General features: G+C 37.0%; 1 protein-coding gene and 1 long non-coding RNA gene across 3 annotated transcripts in view; one reads left to right on the top strand and one right to left on the bottom strand.

Annotated features, from left to right (window-relative positions):
- The window catches only part of MED26 (mediator complex subunit 26), a 113,770-nt gene extending 95,372 nt beyond the window's left edge, over nt 1-18,398 (top strand). Inside the window, exons 2-3 of the mRNA XM_051972091.1 lie at nt 13,025-13,099; nt 13,943-18,398. Coding sequence (XP_051828051.1) covers nt 13,025-13,099; nt 13,943-15,634 — 1,767 coding nt within the window. The 3' untranslated portion in view covers nt 15,635-18,398. The remainder of the gene's footprint in view (nt 1-13,024; nt 13,100-13,942) is intronic.
- Nucleotides 1-21,577, bottom strand: part of LOC127545062 (uncharacterized) — a 44,165-nt gene extending 22,588 nt beyond the window's left edge. For both annotated transcript variants that reach the window (XR_007949582.1, XR_007949583.1), the window contains exon 1: nt 21,233-21,577. This is a non-coding gene — a long non-coding RNA (uncharacterized LOC127545062). The remainder of the gene's footprint in view (nt 1-21,232) is intronic.
- Between the last annotated feature and the right edge of the window lie 42 nt (nt 21,578-21,619).

The raw sequence follows: 21,619 nt of genomic DNA, 5'->3' as shown, positions 1-21,619 counted from the left end.
ATAAGTACCTAGTAAGTAAATACTTATTAACTAGTATCTCATAGTTTTATATGAGTTGTTAATGTAAGAATAATAAATTATGAACAGATAAAAGAATTTTGGGATTAGATGAACAAGATGATTCTCCAAGGTTAAATGAATCATGGGGAAAAAGTAGATTGAGAAATTTAGTAGTTCACATAGGTCAGTATGTTGAAGTTGAGTAGGAGAAAAAGACAGTGAGCGTGGCACCAAAATCATTAAAAAAAGAATTATATTATTCTGGGATTCAGTAGACAAAGGATGTGCATGGAATAATAAATTTGGAAAGGATCATTCTCCAAGGAGAACTTGCTGATTAATTGATGGTGGAACCTGGGGACCCTGGAAGTGACTGTGGAGAGCAAGGAATCTTCCAGCGCTGGTTCCCAAGACAGTGGATTGGATATGGTATGGTGTAAGAGAGAAAATGTAAAGGGTGTGAAGGAAAGCAGTATCATCAGGAAGTAGCCAAGTATTGCTGAGTATCAGAAAATACAAGTAGGAAAGGAAAACATTTTATTATTATGCTATAAGAAATGGCAAATATTATTAATCCCCAAAAGCATTGAGACTTAATGAACCAACTTAGAACACATCGTTTTTAAACACACACACACACACACACTCACACACACAATGCAAATAATTGTCAAAAATGAAAAATGAATAATACAAAATTACAAAGAAACCAGTTTGGCTCCAAAGAAGAGTTAAGAGAAAATATCCTCTTCACTGCTTTATGGAGATGAAGGGTCGCCAGGTGTGGAACATTGCATAGAATGTCTTTTTTTTTTTTTTCAGTGTTTTCATCAGTTTCACTGTTGTTATTGTTTTTTTTTTTCTCCGTTTTTTTTTTTTTTCCCAAAAAAAAATATTATGAAGAATAGCTCATGGTAGAAGAGGAAAACCTATCTAGATGATCAAAAAACAGGAAATATCATTCATCTATTTTAAAATAAATGAGAAGAAGTTTTTAAATCATGGAGCAAATGTTCCAGCAGGCACAATGGAAGTGGAAAAGAGGCAGATCAATAATGAGTTGTTCTTGGGGTAGTATTGACAGGGTAAGAGTAAATAAGAATGATTGTAGGCAGATAGGGATGGATCTTGATGTTTGTATATTGGTAGCCAAGATTTCTAAGTCAGTGTATCAAGGGGAAAATTCTTGATTTTCTTCTTTTAGCTATTACTTTGGCCAAATAACTACTCCAATGCTTTTTCTGATCATATATTGATTATCATTTGTTATGTATTATACATATTATACATAGTTTGGAATTATAATATATTCTCCCTCCATCTACCACATGACTCCTTTTTAACTTTTAGGTCACTAACAGGTTTGATTTTCTGAAAACTGTAGTGTTTCCAACTTCTTTTAAACATACAAATATTGTTTAGATAGTATTATTGTTAAAACTATAGGTTGTTTTTTGGAGGTCATTGTTGAATCGTTATTCATTTTCCAACTTGCAGTGTTTGTGAGATAAATGAATTGATATGTGGGTGGGCTACTTGTCCCAAGTCATGTCATAAGTCTTCTTGTTTTTCTGATACTGATTTTTAGTTCTACCTCTTTCAGTTATTCATAGGTCTCATCTAAAAGCTTCTGAAAGGCCAAAAGATCATGATTGCAATATTATTTGAAATAGTGACAGTTGGAAGTATGGTCACTTTCTATATAGAAACTTTCAATTTGGAGCTTACTCCCTGAGGTATCCTTTATTATAGGAGCCAAGGCCTTGGTTGAATGTGTGCCTTTTGATTTGTTTGAGGTTTATCAGATAATCATTGAGTAGAACTCTCTCAAAGAATTTTCTTTTATCTTAACCTGCCTGAAAATCTCCTTTTTGGAGGTGTTGCTTTAAGATATTCTTTTGCTCCATGAACTTAATGCATTTCTTGGTAAGCAACAAACAACAAAATAAATTTCAGGGATCTTTTTTTTTTTCTCTTTGTACTTTTCAATCATATAACTATATGAAGATAGTGTTCCTTTGAGAAATAACATTTGAACAGTTGCGTGTTCACTTTTAATATTCTGCAAGGTAACTTTGATAACATGAGTACTAATGTCAAGTATTGGTATTGTTAAATTAAACAAATGGGACAGGCTGTGCAAAGCCTTGGAGGATTGTTAGGGTCCACAACTTGAAACTAGGTGCTAAATTACTGGAATTGATAGAGACAATGCTTAAGTACAACTTATTAGAGTTCACACCTTTAAGAGAGCATTTATAAGGAGGAGCTCCCACAAGCCCACTCTCTCCGAGGCGGAGTCAGATTCATTCCAACTTCCACCTTAGTGCTGGCTGGGGATTTCAGGAGATTCAGAGCCAGGATTCAGTAGAGGAGATTCACAAGACAGAAGCCCACAAGCCCACTCTCGGAGGCAGAGGCAGAGTCATCACATATTCCACCTTTGTGGTGGCTGGAGGTTTTGGATTCAGAGGGGGAGCTAAAGGCAGAAACTGGAAGAGACAAAGGACTAGCGGCAAGAGCTCTCGGAACCAAGGAGAGAGAGAGAGGCCTCTAAGAAAGCTAACCGGGCTATTTTGAAGGAAATAATAAAGGATCTGAACTTTTAACTCCTGCCTGCATTTGGGGTGATTACACTGAAATGAAACTAAGGCTGCTCCGAGAAGCTCCCCAAGAAACCTGCTCCCAGAGAACATTATATTTTAGAGAAGAGAACACTACAGAGGATAGAGATGAGATTGACTGGAATGTAAAGTATATGAAAAGGAATAACATGACGTGTCTGCAAAACTAAAATTATTGGTAATTATTTGGAAATTATTAATGTCCATTATCTTTTTATTCTTCTAATAACATCTCCTCCCTCAAATCTTTCAATTGAGCTTCAACAGTAATACTAATTAATAATAATCATTATTATAGCTAGCGTTTATTTAGCATTTTTAGATTAGCTGAGCACTTTCCAATCCTGCAAGGTAAGTGCTATTATTATCCTCATTTTGCAGATGAAGAAACTGAGGAATATAGTAGGTAAGTGACTTGCTTAGGTTTACACAACTTTAATTGACTTGCAGGATTTTAATTCAGATATTTGTCAGTGTTTTACATATTCTATTTCGCCTATACTTTACTTGTTCTTAAATGTCATTCAAATACAGGTACTTCAGGGAAAATAATTTTCCAATCTGTTCATTCTGACCATGTCCCATTTCAGTGTTAGACAATGCACATCTGCTCTGTAATTTAACCTACTCTGTGGTTTCTCCTGAGTGGCTGGCCTGCAGGTAGGGGTAGGAGATGGGTTGTGAGAGAGAGATGCAGACAGAAGAGAAGAGATACACAGAGAATAAGTAGGAAAGATATCTTGTCTTCATAGAACTTAATGAGTGTGGGGGATTAAAAGCAGTCTGTAGACAAAGGTATGGGCAGAATATAATAATATATTTTAGAACTGAAATCAAGAGGGTGAGTGGCTAGTCATCAGCAAAAATTGGGATCATCTTATCTTGATATGTCCGTTGAGAAACCACTAGGGTTTAGATGAGGGATTCTTAATCTTATTTCCATGTCATTGATTTACTTAGTAATTTATATATTTTATGTGTTAAAAAATACTATTCTGAGAAAAGAATCCCTGGCTTCACCAGACTGCCAAAGTGATCTGTGATACCCAAAGGACTCAACCTCTGGCTTAGATTGTTTTTTGGGATACAATTTATTTTGTTCATTTTGGTTCATTGAAATTCTCTTGGAGAACTTTCAAATAAAGGAATTTCTAATGAGCACATTTACTATTTGAGATATAATGCTCCCTCTCTTGAATTACATTTAAGAGATCCTTTGAATATCTTGAATATCATCCAGACTATACTGCTTTTTTATAAATTTAAAATTTCAGAATTGCCGTAAGAGCCTGAAGGAACCTTAAAGATATCCGCTAGTTCAGATCTTTGATTTTTCTGATGAGGAAACTCTAATTCAGAGATGCATTTATAAATCAACTTATCTTTTTCAATCCTATTACTTCATAGTTCCCTCATCTGTTCTCTACTGTTGAATGAAATAGGTTTTAGCAAGCACAGTCATTATCAAGATGAAGCCTTTTTAAATGCCAGTAACTTTTCTCTGAAAATGATTAGAAAGCAATCTCTAGAAAACTTACTTCACCTTGAGGCAGCTTTTTTGCACAAAAGAGCATTGACCTGAATTCAAATGTGACCTCAGGCACTTAGTGGATGTGTAATCTTGGGCAAGTTGGTTAACCCTATTTGCCTCAGTTTCTTTTAGAGTTGCTGTGAGGTTCAAATAAGTGTAAAGAGCTTAAGATAATCAATACCTACAAGCAGTTGATAAGTGTTCCATTGTCCCATTCCATTTCTTCCTTTCTGTCTGGTGAATTTTAGGTAAAAGCCAGCACAAGAGAGCAGTAATAAATTTATCCTTTCACCTTAGATTAGAAGACTTTTTCCAAATAATCACAGTTAATAGTTCCTAATTCTGGGTCCTTTGGATTCTTGTTCTGTATTCGTTTTCTAGCTCCAAAATTCTATACTTTTCATTTTAAATACTCTTCTAAATTACTTTTTTTTTTTTTTTTTTTGCTCTCTGTGCAGTGGCCATTCATTGCAACTCGGAAGATAGTGATACCACATGATTTGTATTACCATGTCTGTGACAGATTGAATTTGCTGAGAATGTTGGGAGATGACATAAGAATATCACCTTTCCATTATTATAAGTTTACTGTTTTTTCACCATAGGATTTAAGAGTTGTAAGGAATCTTAGATTGAATTTTTAAAATTCTTTTTATAAAATACTCACAATGCATAAAGCATTGGAAGTAAAAAGAAAACATACTCTCCTCATGGAGCATATGTTTTACTAAACCTTGTTTACTACTAAGTATATATAATTTCAAGAGGGAAAGAAGACAAAGCACTTGGGGCAGGAGGAAGAGCAAGAATAGCACCTGAGCTAAACCTTGACACAATCTAGGGATATAAAGAGATAGATGAAGGTAAGTAGTTGAGTACATTTCAGGCATGGGTGACAGAGACCTTGACAGAAGCACAGAAATGGAAAATGTCATGTGGAGTTGGGGAAGAGCTTATGGACTAATAGATAAAATATTTGAAAGGGAGTATATGTATAAGTCTGAAAAAAAAAATAGATCAGAGCCTTTATTTAAGAGGATTTTGTATTTTATCCTAGAGGCAATGGAGAGACTGAGAAATCAAATTGGATGCTATTACAGTAAGCCAGGTGAGAGGTGATAAAACCTGAAATAGGGGTCATAACTTCAGAGTTGGAAAGGACCATTAAACTTATTTTTTTGTATATGAAGATTTACTTTTTAAAGTAAATAATCAATTCAAAATATTGTTTTCAAAGTTGACTTGCTTATTGTGTTTTCTGCTAATCTGTTTACTTCTGTCCATTTTTTTATTGAAGCTTTTTATTTTCAAATGTCTTTAAAACAAACAAAAAAAAAGATTGTGAGCTTCTTTTATTTTCCTTTTGTTTTCTCCCTTCCCCTTCTCTCCTCTCCATTTTTGTAACCGAATCACTAGGGTCCCCTCTCCCATCACTTTCCCTTTCATTGAAAGAAATCTTAAGAAAAAATCTTTAACCAAATGTGCATAATGTGCAAACTAATGGATTGTTTTAGCAGTTTTGAACTGATTTAAGCCATTCTATACAGCAGTTTATAATTATGCTAAAAGAGCTATGAAATCGTGCATACCCTTTGACCCAGCAATACCTCTCTTAGGTCTATATGCCAAAGTAATAAAAAATTAACCAAAAAAAAACTAAAATATTTGCAGCAAGACTTTTACTAGAAATTGGAAATAGAGAGGTACCCGTCAATTAGGAAATGACTGACCAAGTTATCATACATGATTATGATGGAATACTATTGTGTTATTATAAAAAATGATGAGCGCAAGTATGCCCTCAGAAAAACCTGAAAAATTTACATGATCTGATTAAAGTAAAATGAGCTAGACCAGGAGAACAGTGTACCCAGTAACAACAATATTTGAACATGATAATCAACTGTGGATGACTTAGTTATTCTCAGCAATTCGGGGATACAAGGTATTTCTGAAGATGAAAAATGCTAGCCATTTCCAGAGGAAGAACTGGTGGAATAGGAATGAAAATTGAAGCATACTTTTAAAAAAAAATCATTTTGGTTCTGTTTTTTGTTTGTTGGTTGGTTTTTTTTTTTACAATATGACTAATATAGAAATATGTTTTGTATGACTGCATGTATATAACCTGTATCAAATTGCTTACTTTCTCAATGAGGAGGTAGGGCAAAGAAGGGAGAAAGAATTTGGAACTCAGAATTTTAGAAAATGTTTAAAACTTTTATATATAATTGGGGAGAAAATAAAATAATAAAGAAAAATATGTACATAATCAAGCAAAACAAGTTCCCTACATTGGTCATGTCTGAAAAATAAATATCTCATTCCTGTAGATTGCATTCACTACTTATATATCAGGAGCTGGGTAGCATATTTCATCAAATAGTCTTTGAATCATGATTGGTTGTTGCAGTGATCAATTCCCATATCATTTAGATCTGCTTTTATTTACAGTATTATTGTATCATTTAGTTTCTAGATTATACTTACTTTATACAAGTCTTATGTTTCTTTAACATATTCCTTATATCTTTTTTTATAGTTCAGTAATACGCCATTACCCTCATCTACCATGTCATTTCCAGTTGATGGGCACACTTTAAATTAGTCATTCTTTGTCAGCACAAAAGGAGCGCTTAGGAATATTTTTATACATATGGGACTTTTCCCCCTTTCTTTGGGATGTAAATCTTTTTTTTATTTTAAAAAATTTATTTCTTTATTTTTAGCTTTTTTAAAATTTTGAGTTCCAAATTCTCTCCTTCCGTTCATTGTAAAGGCAAGAAATGTGATCTCACTTATGTGCACAAAATCATGCAAAACATATTTCCTTATTAGCCATGTTGCCCCCCCCCAAAAAAAAAAAAAAAAAAAAGAAAGAAAAGAAAGTGAAAAAATTATGTTTGAATCTATATTCAGACGCCATCAATTCTTTCCCTGGATGTGGACAGCATTTTTCACCATAAGTTCTTTGGAATTGACTTGGAGATATTGTTGAGAATAAGCCATTCACAATAGTTGTTGTTACTGTGTACAGTGTTGTCCTGTTTCTTCTTATTTCACTTTGCACCAGTACATATGTCTTCCCAAGTTTTTCTGCAACTTTCCTGTTCATGGGATGTAAATCTAATAGTGACATCACTGAGTTGAAAAGTATATACAGTTGAGTGACTTTGTGGTTAATAGTTCCAAATTGTGCTCCATAATGCCTGAATCAGGTCACAGCTGTACTGGTGGTTCACCATAATAACTCTTTCCACAACTACAGGGCATTTTCCTTTTTTGTCATTTTTACTAGACTATGGGTATGAAATAGAATTCCAGTTATTTTCATTTGCATTTTTCTAATTATTAATTTGGGACATTTTTATTTGTCTTGACTTCTTTGAAAACCGCATGTACATATGCTTTGACCATTTATGCATTGGGAAAGGAGCCTTAAATTTAATGGTTGAGATTATTAGTAATCTTGAAGAAAACAATTCAGTAATCTTGGAGAAAACAATTTAGTGATAGGAGTGGTAAATTCAGGAATTGCAAGGGGTAATTTTTAACTCAGTAAAGAGAGAGGAAATGAAAAGATGGAAGAGACCAATTGAAAATCCCTTAAGTGTTTGCCTTTTGAAAGGAATAAAAGTATATTAGATTGAAGCAGGGCCAGAGATAAGATGGAAGGAAGAGGCAAATTCTCCAGGGATTCATGTAAATGAATAGAGCAGGGAGGAGAGGCTAGAAAGGTTTTGAGGTGAAGATTTGGGGAGAGATAGAAGGTCACAAAAGATCCCTTTTCTTAGTAGAAGCACAGTGAGATAATTGTAATGGTTGGGCAAACAGACTAAGAAGGTGATTTTTAAAAAAATGGCTTGTAGGTTACATAATTTATGTAGCTTGTGGACAGTATTCCATATGTTAGACCATCTTACAAAAAATCATGGTTCACCTTTGTGTCAGCAAGCATTATGTACTGGACATTTAGGGATGCATTGTCCTTGGTCTCAGGGCTCACATTTTAATAGGGTTGGCAACATATAGTAACTATGAAGTCTCCTATAGAAGAAACTTTTTGAAACCAGAAAAATGAAGTGCTGTGGCTGAGATTTTGAGGCCAGACAATGCAAAAGCTTAGAGCTGGAGACATAAGGAGCAGCAAAGGGTGGGGGGGGAGGGGGCCCTTTGCTATTGATTTTGGAAGACTCCCTGTAGAGACCCGTTAAGGGCTTTTTCTCTAAGGTTACCTTTCATCTACTCTATTTTTCTTCTTTTGTTTTCCCTTAGACTGAATTCTTTGAGGGCAGAGATTGGTGTTTTTTCTTTGCATTCCTGACATTTAGCACAGTGGCTGGCACATAGTAAGTCCTTAATAAATGCTTGTTGCTTGGTAAGAGATAGCTCAGCTTTGGATGACAGTAAGATTTAAGAGTATGATTTTCTTTTTCTAATGGCTAAAGGAGTTTGAATAGGTGGGTCAAAGAATTTGAAGAGATTGGTGTAAATATTCAAGAAGAACTTTTAAAAGTTCCTAAATTATAAGATTAGGGGTTATAGTGGGGAGAGACAGACTCCAAGTTGGTCCTTACGGAATGAATAATATAGCCTCAAGGCTGGTAGGTATCCTTGACAGAGCTATAGAGCATTAATATAGATAGTTGGAGTAAACAGTAAAAAAAAATTAGTGGATGGAAATTGTGGAAAGAATGAAAAAATCCAGGATGAATGGGGTTAAACAAGAAACCAAAAGTTCCAGAGGGTACAATGGAAAGGGGAATCAAAGAAAAATATAACCTGGTTAGGAATAAGAATGAGAGGAAAGGTTGAGGAGAGTGGTTTTGAGACAGAAGATAATATTGCTTGCCTTTGAAACTATCAGGGTACTGTGATGACTAAGCATCACCTCAGGCCATTGGTGTTTTAAGAATTCTGTCAAGCAATCCAGATCTTTAAAAACTAGCTTTCCAGTGTCTCTAAGGCTCATGTTTGATGTTAGCCCCTTAGCCTTGTCCCAAACTTATTTCTTTTGTCTAGTCATTTTAATTGTATTCTACTCTCCAAGACCCGATTTGGGGTTTTCTTGACAAAGATACTGGAGTGGTTTGCCATTTCCTCTTCCAGCTCATTCCATAGATGAAGAAACTAAGGCAAACAGGGTTATGGGTGCCCAAGATTACATAGCTAGTGCCTGAGGCCAGATTTGAACTTGGGTCCTCCTAACTCTAGGACTGGTGCTCTTTTTCCCCTGTACCACTTAGCTGTACAAGTTTACCATTTTATTTTTACAGAAAAGTGAAGTACGCCCAGGGGTGTTACTCAGCTAGAAAAGCCAGGATTTCTACCCAAGTCCTGTTACTCCAAATCTAGAGTATACTGAAATAGGTATGGATTGTTTTGTCTTTTTACCTCACTTTGCCTTCTGTCCAAAAGAAGCATCTCCTTTATAACAGCTTTAACAAATGGTCATCTAGCTAGAGAACCTTCAATAAAAGTGAACTTAATATCTACTGAAGCAATAGGTTATTTTTAGGTAATTCACATTGTCAGGATGTCCTCACCAAATCATGAATATTTTCATCCAACTTCTTACCTTTTTAGTTTTGGTTTTCCCCTTGAGATCAAACGGGAAAGTCTAGAGCATACATAGATGAGTTGAGACAGTTTTCCTTATGCCATCTTTATCAATTCATCTATGCCAGGATTTCCTATGCAAATCACACTGTCCCACTGAGAAGGAAGAGAGGGAGGCAGTAAAGATTCTTGACCTCTGAAGAATGCTTCCTGAAGCCACTGGGTGATCTAGGGGGTTGAAACAAGCATTCTAGAGATAGGAGAGGATGTTCCCAATGATACTTTTGCTTGCTACTGTTGTAGGTACACAGATTGGGTTTTAGGCTATAGTTTAAAAAGGGTAGATTGGAGAGGGGGAAGAATGGGGCACAGTTTGAGGAATAAAGATGTGATAATTTTTGAGGTAAACCCCACAGATTGACTGTCACAGGAAGATGGGATTGTTGCTGGCCCTACTTTGGAGACCTCTTGGCAATTCTAATTTAAAACTATAAACTGAACAGAAAGTATTGACCTACAGTTAATAGTAATGTCCTCATTTGAGAGGTCCCTATCTCATTGTGATCCTAGAGCTATCCTTATCCCTTTATATTTTTTATATCACCACTATTTATAGGAACACTTTTAGCTTTGCACAGCACTTTACATGTTACCTCGTTTCATTGACACATTTAAAAAAAAAAAAAAGAGAGAGAGACAAATTGAATAGTTTATCCCATGTTCACAACAACAACAAAAACTTCAAAAACAATCAAAGGATCTCAAGTTACAGAATCAAATATCTAATATGTGCCTAATCAACAGTGGAAAATATAAACTGCATGGTACAGAGTTAAAGGCATTAAAATTTTTAATAGCTTTTTATTTTCAAAATACATGCAAAGGTAGTTTTCAACATTCACCTTTGCAAAAGCTGTGTTCCAAATTTTCTCCCTCCCTTTTCCCCAGCTTCCTCTCCCAGACAGTAAGCAATCCAATATCGGTTAAACGTTCAATTTAAAAAAAAACCTATTTCCACATTTATCATGCTGCACAATAAAAATCAAATCAAAAAGAAAAAAAATGGGAAAGAGGGGAAAAAAGCAAGCAATAAAAAAGGTGACAATATTATGTTGTGATCCACATTCAGTCCTCTTTCTGGATGCAGATGACTCTCTCCATCAAAAGTCTATTGGAATTGACCTGAACCACCTCTCTGTTGAAAAGAGCTACATTCATCACAATTGATCATCACATGTTCTTCTTGTTGCTGGGTACAATGTTCTCCTGGTTTTACTCACTTCACTCAGCATCAGTTCATGCAAGTATCTCCAGGTCTTTCTGAAATCATCCTGCTGATCATTTCTTATAGAACAATAATATTCCATTACATTCATATAACTTATTCAGCCATTCCCCAACTGATGGGCAGTCCACTCAGTTTCCAATTCCTTGCCCCTACAAAAGGGACTGCTACAAACATTTTTCTACATGTAGGTCCTTTTCCCTTTTTTATGATCTCTTTGTAATACAAACCCAGAAGAAACACTGCTGAATCAAAGGTATGCAGTTTGATAGCCCTTTGGGCATAGTTCCAAATTGTTCTCCAGAGTAGTCGGATTAGGTCGCAACTCCACCACCAATGTAATAGTGTCTCAGTTTTTTGCATTTTATAAGGTTCTCTAGTTCTTTGGCAGTCAATTCCTTTCTTTTCCACAGATCTGAGAGGTAGACTATTCCTTGTTCTCCTGATTTGCTTATAGTATATTCTATATCTAAATCATGAACCCTTTTGACCTTCTCTTGGTATAGACACCTTCATTTTTAAACCAACATATCAGCCAAGTCTCACAATGAATATGTATATATGTAGGTTTCCAAACTCTCTACAAACAAGGAATGGAGATGGATTTTTGGAGTTCAGACTTGGTCATTGCAATTACACAGCTTTAAGTTTCAGCTCCCTTGTTCTTTCCGTTCACATTGTTGTAATTATATAAATTATTTTTTCCTATTTCTGCTTGTTTTTTAGATTCAGCTCATACGACATTCTCTAAATTTTTCATCTTCATTGTTTCTTGTGGTGGAATATTTATGTAGTTGTTCACTCTGTTTAGCTATTCCCCTAATTGATGGGCACCTCCATACTTTGTGTGGCGACAAGTTTTTGTCGCCACACAAAGGGCCTGTGTGAGTAATTTGTTTTATTTATGACCTTTGTTTTTATCAGGGATGAGAACTGGGAAGAGAGATTAAGCATTATTTTGGTATTTCTGGGTCAGATAGTAATGTATAATTTTCATCTCCATATCATCCATATTCTTTTTCATGGAGGTTTGACCAAGTACAGACCTCCTCATAGCAGTGTGCCTCTCCTACATTAACCATTTCCATCTATAGGCTTCTTCACTGGTTTACCTAGGTATGAGTAAAAACTCTGTTTTTGGTGTGCATTTCTCTAATAGGATGTTGTTACTTTGTCAGTTACATTTCAGACTTTTAGTGTCTTCTTGAAAGATGAAAACTTATTTGCTACATAACATTAGCCCTGTTTTGTAGAAAATAAATCATTGTGCCAGAGTGGTTTTTATAAAAGCATAAATTTGCATCTAATTTTTTATGAGTGTTATTATCTTTATGCCCCCAATTCAGCATTGGAGAAGGTGATAGTTGCATGTTGTGGTCACAATTCTTTTCTTAAAATTTATCTTTACATTTTGGTCCTTTACCTTTGCACTTGTCATTTGTCAACAAGTCATTTGTTTGTAATCCTTGGTGTTCCACTAGATTGTAAGCTCCTAGAGAGCAGGAAATTGGTCTTTGTATCCCCAGGAGCTAGCATAGCATCTTGGCACACAGTACTTTAAAACTTTGCAGGCTAGCTGAGAGGTGGAATGGAATGGCTGTAATATTGTTCATATAAGTGTTGCCTAATAAGTCATTAGTTAAAACTTGGATTTCTTCTGGTTTCTAAAATTTTATTTTTAGGCCCTAGAACTGTTGTGGAGTTTGTTCTGCCTTGCCTGGCTTATTATTCCAATCTATTTCCCTTAGATATTGTCCTAGGAACCTCTCTCTCTTCTTATCTCCCTCCCTCTACTTGTCTTAACTACTGATGAGGAGATGGATGTAAAGTGCTTTCTATGTGCCAGGCACTATACTAATTGTTGGGAATACAGAGAAAGGCAAAAGGCAATCCCTGGCCCCAAGGAACTTATATTATTATTCCTGTCTTTTCAGGGAAGAGGCCTGATATGACCCCAATATAGCAATTTCTTTACCTGTGCTGGGAAAGGAAATGGAACTAATGACAATAATTTTATCATTGCAGATCCATAACATGGTGGCAGTACTGGAAGTTATCTCCAGCTTGGAGAAATATCCCATTACCAAAGAGGCACTTGAGGTATGACCTATTATAATAAAATAATGTAATATTGAGACTAATTTTATGACTCAGAAGTATAAGCACTAACCACCTGTTCAGGTATTGTCATTCTTGGCTTTGGTAAGAATCTGGAGTGTTCCAAAGCAATTTGAGCTAAAGTATTTCACCTTATTTTTACCCAGCTTTGCCTTTATTTTGAACATCAAATCTACCGGTCTTTGTGAATTCAAACATAATTTCAATTTGTATTGCTATCTTAGTGTGACAGCATATCTCTAGTTGAGATCAACTAGAGATTCTTTTTTTGTATTTGCATGGAGAAAATTGGTTTGTTTCAGTTGCTGCTTTTTTTTTTCTCTTAAGAGAATTAGATTAGAATTTGAGTTGCTTTTGTTTTATTTAAGGAAAGAAAAACTGTAGGGCATTACACAGGTATGCTTGTACACACATATGTATGTGTACCTTGTTTATATGTGTGTTGGGATATTGCTTTCATATATACATATATGTATGCATATATGCATACATGCATAGAAGTGTAGTGAAGGCAGTTTAAAATAAGGCTTTTTGTAAATGTACTTTGCTCTAGGATTTGTATAATTATTTTGTGATGAGTCAAATAGCTTGTTACAAGAAGACTTGTTTCCCATAGATTGCAAGTAACACAATGGGGGCTTAGTTTTTGAAAAACTTTAGTAGGGAATACAAATTCCTGCCTTTGCCCTGATTCAGACTTAGTTTGTTCCTATCCTTATGTATTTTTGATAAATTTCCCATTTCTCAGGAATATCATTTGTGAATATGCTTTTGTTCAGAATGTTCGTGATTTTGGGGGAATAAAATATCTCTCTTTGGTTGTAGGAAACAAGGCTAGGAAAACTCATCAATGATGTAAGAAAGAAGACGAAAAATGAAGAACTTGCCAAACGTGCCAAGAAATTGTTGCGGAGTTGGCAAAAGTTAATTGAACCTGTGACCCAAAATGAACCGGTGCCAAGGGGATTGCCAAACCCACCAGGGTCGGCAAATGGTGGCGCTCACAACTGTAGACCAGATGTGTCACCTGCTACAGTTCCAGGGTCCAAACCTATTCATGAGTTGAAAAATAGAAATGATATTCAAAAGCTAAACTCCCCGAAAACAGAAAAACTGGGAAATAGAAAAAGAAAAGGAGAACACCGTGATGGACATCAAGGCCCTCCTTCCAAAGTTTCCAAAGCTAGCCATGAACTGTTACAAAATTCTTCTCCCCTTCCAACTAATGGGATTGGGGGGAGCCCTGAAAATTTCCCTAGCCCTCTTGATGTCAACTTGCACACAGGGCCTGAAAGCAGCAGGACAGAACATAGTGAGAATGATAAACACAGTAAGATACCAGTTAATGCCGTCAAACCTCACACGAGTTCTCCCGGACTTGTAAAACCTTCCAGCACTTCCTCACAGCTAAAGACTACAGTGCTACAGCACCATGAAAAGCCGGAAGAACCTACAGGGCAGCACCAACCTAAGAGTCCCCGCTGTTCATTTAGTCCTAGCAACCTAAGGCATGAGCCATTTGTCCGGCAGCATCCCACATATGCACCAAAGGGTTCTCTGCCTAGTCCATCTCAAAGGTCCCACTTCTTAGATGCTACACAGGCTTCATCACCGTCGTCACGAGCACCGTCACTGATGCAGCCCTCAACTCCTCCAGTAACTGCAAAAAGACCGGAGGCTTCCCATCAAACTGGAGTGGAGACTTCTCAGCACTGGCAGGAACACACATCTTCTGAAAGTCATCAGCGGCATCTAGGGACCCTTCAACATGTTTCTCCTGGCTGCAAAGTGAGCTCACCCCCTGGGGAGACCCTGATGCCACGAGTGGGATTTTCCCCAGAGGCTTCCAAGATGGACAGTGATGACAATGCTGCTTCTGGGTCTGACAGTAAGAAGAAGAAGAGATACAGATCTAGAGACTACACAGTGAACTTAGACGGACAGGTTCTAGAAGGGGGTGTCAAGCCTGTCAGGTTAAAAGAAAGAAAAATCACCTTTGATCCTATGACTGGACAAATTAAACCTCTAACACAAAAGGATTCTTTGCAGGTAGATATCCCTGCCCTTGCTGACCAGCACAGGACAGAACCGGACAAGCCGGAGCAAAAAACGAATCTGCAGAGTCCTTTTGAACAAACGAACTGGAAAGAGTTGTCCAGAAATGAAATAATTCAGTCCTATTTAAACAGACAGAGTAGTTTGCTTTCCTCATCAGGCGTACAAACACCAGGAGCTCATTATTTCATGTCTGAATATTTAAAGCAGGAAGAAAGCACTAGAAGAGAAGCTAGAAAGACTCATGTTCTAGTGCCAAACAGTATATCCACAGACCTGCCTGGAGTTAGTAGAGAGGTCACAAATGATGACCTCAACAGAATAAGGCAACTCCATTGGCCAGGGGTGAATGGTTGTTATGATACACAGGGTAATTGGTATGATTGGACGCAGTGCATATCTTTAGATCCACATGGTGATGATGGTAGATTGAACATCCTGCCTTATGTCTGCCTAGACTGAATATAAGGATGCTAAAATGCTTTCACATCTGCAGTTAGCAAACACAGCGGGGCAGACTCCATGATGCTTAACATGGAGAGTGCACCTCTTGTCCTGGAAAACAGGCCTGGAAGAGGGTCTCGAGGGGCTGATCCTTTGTAGCTCTTCTGTCTAAGTTCTTCTTTTGTGAAATGCTGCTACCAGTTTACTAACAAAAATAGCAAAGGAAGGGCGTACGAAGGACAAAGAATTGAGTTCAAAACTCTATAGCAAACCAGCTATAAAAAGTGTTAGTCCCCAAAAGGTTCAAATGATTTCCAGCACATGTGAATGCCGGAATCTTATCTACAGGCAGGTACAGAATACTTGTGAAAGAGTTACCTTAAAAGTACGCATCTATTTATTTGCATTGATTTTTTTTTTTTTTAAATTTGGCAGTGAGATGTCTGTGAGACAGTGTGCAACAGCTGTAGTTTTATTTGTATTTGCATCATCTCTCTGTTGAACGATTGGGTTATTTTAAGTCACATGGTGCAGAGATTTTTTTCAAACTGCAGCCATGCACTACTGCAGTTAATCAATTTCCAACTTCACATTCCGTAGGCATCCACATATTTTAGTCTGGTTTCAGTTTAAATCCAGTCTTCAAGAAATGCTGCAAAAATTTAGTTGTGTTTTTTTTTTTTTTTAAAGTCCCCACCCTTTCCCCAACCCAGTAGCCAAATAATTTTTATCCTTTTTCCCTTCCTGCAAATTTCTAGAAAACTTCAACATTCTAGAGTCCAAAAAATGTAACTGCGGGTGCTACTAGTGTGTAACTGTCCTGTGAGGGAAGAGGGAGCCTGTTTTGTATGCTGGAAATATACTTGTTACCATTCCTTTAGATATTGTTTGCCTTACGGATATTCATCATAAACGCGATTTGCAAAAACAAAGAGCCTTAGTGAATGTACAGTGACTAGACTTCTGTGTTCTTCAGATGCAGAAGGGAGCAACTTTGCTATTTGGTCCTTTAAGTGGACACATTGTGATATAAATGTGGAAATAAAAAAAATTTGCACAAAAATGTTTGTGAATTATTAATGATAAATGGTTTTTTCCCCCCAACTGTAATCGTGGAATGGTGTTTGCTCCTAAGAGTTGCTGTTGTATTACGTCATTATCCTCTCCATTTCCCCTTACCCAAGGCAGTAAGAATACACTTGTAAGTAAAAAGAAAAAAACGGATTTTAAATATATGGTCCACATAAATGAGAGTTTCATATATAATCATTGAGACCACTCCATCAGAGCTAAGTAAAATTGTGTCAGGATTTAATATGCAATATGTCAGCAACTTAAAAGCTTCAGGTTCTGCTTAGGAATGCTATATAAAGGTTAGTGCAGGCATCTTGGAGTATCTTATTCATGTAGGACAACTGCACAAGCTTCTTGTAAGTTGGGAATAAAAAGCATTTTCTTAGAAGGAATCCAGTTAACTTTCTTTTGGAAAATTGTTCCTCTACTACAAATTCCAATTGGGATATAATCAACTCTTAGGAAAATACACTTTTAATTTCTGAATTATTGATAATTAAGCCAAGCACATCATGAACCATCAGTTTAATCATAAGCTGTTTCTCTCCTCTCCCTGCTCCCTTCTCCGAATATTTGGGTTGATTCAGTTACTAATGCTCAGTCTAATTCACTTCAAGTATTATTTATTCATTTACTCCCAACAATTTAACAGATTCTCCTACAACTCCTCCCCCATTTTGAGATTAGAAGAAAGTAGAGATGGGAGTAATCAATCAATACGTTTATTAGGCACATAAATATCACCTACTGCTAGGTGATAGGGCTACAAAGACCAAAGTTGAAACATTCTCTGTTCTCCAAGTATGCGTAAATTATAAATACATACAGAATAAATAAATGCACTGGAGGGAAGGATATGAGCAACTGAGGTGTCTGGAAAACTTGTGAGAGGGAAAGTGATAAGAGTCTGGAAGGAAATGAGAAGTTCTACATAGCAGTGATTACTATAAGCAGTTAATAAAACTGGCAAAGATGAAAAGAAAAAAGTTACTGTTAGAAATCAAGTCATTATTTCTGAAAAATATTTCTCTGCTATGTAGATGGCACCAATATCGTTAAGGGAGATAGAAAAACAAGATAAAACATTGATGCTTTCCCTAGGAAAGGGCTGCCAGCCTTACTGCCAACTGGCTGTTTGCCTACAATGCATCAGTATCTTGCTTTTGCTCATGTCTTATTTGGACTGTATTTGTCAGAGAAATTTTCTGGGGGGGTTAGTGAGGGCAGGGGGTTGTACCACTAACCAGCCCAAGTGATCACAGATAAATCTCAATTTCTAAATCTATGAACTGGAGGCTATTCATAAGGAAAAGTATGTGTAAACAATTAAAAGAGTCTTTATCTAGCAGCACTTTAAGACCAATCTGTAAAATTTTGGTGGCAGCTAGATTTTGGCAGAAATCTCATTCCAACCCTCCTCCACTAATCAGGCTACGAAACCAAACTAAATGTGCAGGAAGCTTGTGTCTCAGTAATCTTTTCTGTAATGTGAGGTTTAATTCTGTCTAGTAAAATAGCTAGTGCTACTAACAAGCTTTGCCAGATTCTTGTCTTTTGAAGAGACTTGAGCTGTCAGTCAGGAAACTTGGAAATCAATTCTCACTCTGCTACTCACTTGTTTTGCAACTTTGGACAAGATTTCTCAAGCCTTTTATTTTCTTCTCTATACTGGATGTATACCAATTATAACTACATTGATATTTTAAAATATACTTCTTAGCTGTTTTATTTTCTACTTAAGTTTGCTTTTACTTTTAGACACTTATAACTATGTACATGGAATTTTTTTTTGGTACTGAATTTTTGAGACAATGTGAATACTTCTAAAACTTTTAAAGACCCTTAAGAGAATCCTTTGATTACTCCCTAATTAGAATTCTATTATATCAAGCCTGGAAGAAACTCTGGAGATGATCCAGTACAACTTCATCTTACATATGAACCCAAGACCTAGAAAGATAATGACTTGACCAAGTGGATCGATGAGTTGGAACTTGCACATAGGTCTCCTGAACATCAATCCAATTGTTTACATTAAAATCAGTTATGTATCCAAAATCTTTGGACTCCCTAAGATGATGATATCTCCCAATAGCACGTCTTCCTCTAAGAGCTGGAAAGTTTGGCTGGAAACATTTTTTTTCTGTTCGTCAGACCTATTTTCTGTTCCTAATTTACTTTGTGACTCTACCTTGGTCCCTTAATCACAGTGGGTCTTGGTTTCCTTGTTTCTGGAATGAGGAAAGCACATTAAAGCATGGGGAACATGAAGTGGGCTTGGAACCACAAGATCTGGCTTTTGCCAATTTGCCTTTGTAACAGTGAAAGCCCTCTAAGCCTTACTCTCATCAGTAAGATAGTTTGTTAGATCTATCCAAATTATTTAATTCTCTAACTCAAGGCTGATTCTAGGATGCTAGAACCCAATACAATTCACTGACCTGAGAACCTTCAAACTGTAGTCAGTCTGAAAGTTTTCTATCAACAGTTTAAAAAAAAAGCTCCTAGACTTGCTCTTTGGTTCTACCTGTTATTTTCAGAATTCTACTTTGAAGAAACTAGAAAGCAAACAAGGGTCAATTTAGAAGAAAACAAAAAGAAAACCTAAATAGGAAATTTAATAGCTCACATTTATAAACACTTTGGAATTCACAACATTTACATTATATCATTTGATTCTCGATTCTTAGGTGCTGTAAAGAAATGAATCTGAAAAGTTAGGATCATTCAAAATTCTAATTTGGGTCTTCCTGGCTCCAAAGGTTTTTAATTTGTAGAAAACACTTGAGGTAGAAGAGGCCTCAACACTGAATGCTGAAGATGGAAGGAATTTAGACACAAATTGTTTTAAACTCATTTTACAGGCTTAAAGAACATTTCAGATGATGCAATCAATGGTAAAAAGTAAGTTATAGCCAGTTAATTGCTTTTCTGGCATGATGAACAACATCCTGTCACATTTTTGTGTTATAATCCATAAGACAGAAATTGCACCTCCAAAAGAAAGTCCTTTTGATAACCTTTTAAGAGTCCACACTCTAAACATCTTCCCCACATGCAAACAATTAAAAATATGCTCTTCCTTTAGGAGACTTGAGGAGGGAAAACAAGGGAAAGTGGCACAAGGGTTAGGATTAGTAACATGAATCAGGACAACTGCATTTGAATGGGGCTCTGCCAATGTGGCAGAGGATGGGTTTTTCATTGCATCTGTCTCAGTAATACTTTGCAAAAAAAAAAAAAAAGTGCAAGGTGTCTTATTTGTTTCTGTAATAAGATGGGTGATAGGTAAGGTAGAAATAGAGAATCTCCCTTCAGTAAGCTTACTGTCTAGGTAGCAGTTTCCTCAAAGTAGTGTTGAACAATACAGGTGGTACAAACATAAGCCTCATTTTACAAAGAACAAAATCATCTGTCCAGCATCATAAGGAATCAGAAAGGCCCTTAGAAATTTAGTGCCCTGAACTTGGTAGACCTAAGCCTTTAATGGAGTCTAGCCTATCTCTCACAATCCAAATATAGTTAGGAGAACACAATTTCAGAGTGAAAGAAAGAGCAAAACCAAGATTTAGACCCAGCTTTCCTGATCTCCACTCCAGGTGGCAACTTCAGTGTCACAGCTCCCTGCATGAGAAGTAAAAATCTTGTCCTATCTTCACAGCAGCTCTTAGAAGTGTTCCGGTTCTTTGCCCTTAAGGCTCCAGCGTCACTAAGGCCTTCATCACTTCTTGCCTGCACCATTGCAACAGCCTAATTCGGAATTATCCTCATGCCAAAGTGCTTTTCCTGAAGCACAGGTCCGCCTCACTATGTCACTCCCCTATTTATGCATTCCTCTAGCTCCCTACAACCAGTTGTAGATCCTTTCTTTTCCAAGAGACCAACGGCATCCCAGAGTGACGTCTTGACTTGCAGCTCCCGACTTAGGTTTAAGTGAGACACAGTTGCAGTCATCAGCCTCACTCTCTCTTCCTGATTACTTCCCTTCTTCCCATCACTTTCCCCAGCAAATTATCTATTTTCCATCTATAAGTTGCCCGTTTCCCTTTCTTCTTTGCTCTCCAGTGCCAAACAAAATAGGCGTTTCCTAAAAAAAGATTACGTTCGGTCACACAGATCAACTCTCTGCCCACTACACCTTTATTCTCTTCGATCAGGGAAAAGCTATTAGATTAGCCAGGACGGTGGAATTGGACTCAGGACCACTCTGAGTACAAAGTTCAGCTGTTACCGGAGAGACCTCCGGGGACTAAATTTAGCCTGTCTTGGGAAGGAAGCAAGCCCTTGGGAAGGGAATGTTTCCAATCGTAAAAGTAAGACTGAACTAGATCTCTGCAAATTCCCCCTGGACTCGCCAAGAATCTTAAGACCAAAGTCATCTGGCTAAGTTCCCTGCAGGCCAGAAACTACATATGATGAGCCTGGATTCATGAAGATCCAAGTTCAAATCCCGTCTCAGACACTACCTGACGCTGTACAAGTCACTTAACCGACTTGCCTCAGTTTCCTCAACTATAAAATGGGGATAATAACAGCACCTACCTTGCAGGGTTGTTGGAAAGAGCAAATAAAATTGTAAAGCGTTTAGCACAGTGCCTAGTACATAGGAGGCGCCATAGTAAAGATAGCTATTATTATCAACAGTTAAAGGGCCAGTCCAAAGGTCACGTGGGTGCCGCGACAGAGCTGCTGCTACATCAGACCCTCGGCAAGGTTGCCCAAGCTTTAATCCTTCGCTATCGACTGGTCTCCCGCGTGCTGCATTCCCTACTCAGGCCACAGTAGTCCCGAGGAAATCCGAATGCATGCCTCTGAGAACTAGGGAAAGGGAACCATTCTCAGCGGCAGGAAAAAAAAAGGCAGCTTCGCCCCTTCTAAAGTTCACGTCCGACGCGGACGGAAGTTGCGTGGACCACTGCTCTCCTCCCG

The sequence above is a fragment of the Antechinus flavipes genome, chromosome 1, assembly GCF_016432865.1.
Source record: "Antechinus flavipes isolate AdamAnt ecotype Samford, QLD, Australia chromosome 1, AdamAnt_v2, whole genome shotgun sequence".
Lineage (NCBI taxonomy): Eukaryota > Metazoa > Chordata > Mammalia > Dasyuromorphia > Dasyuridae > Antechinus > Antechinus flavipes.
The sequence above is the reverse complement of the archived record's forward strand: the minus strand, read 5'-3'. Positions and strand labels throughout refer to the sequence as shown.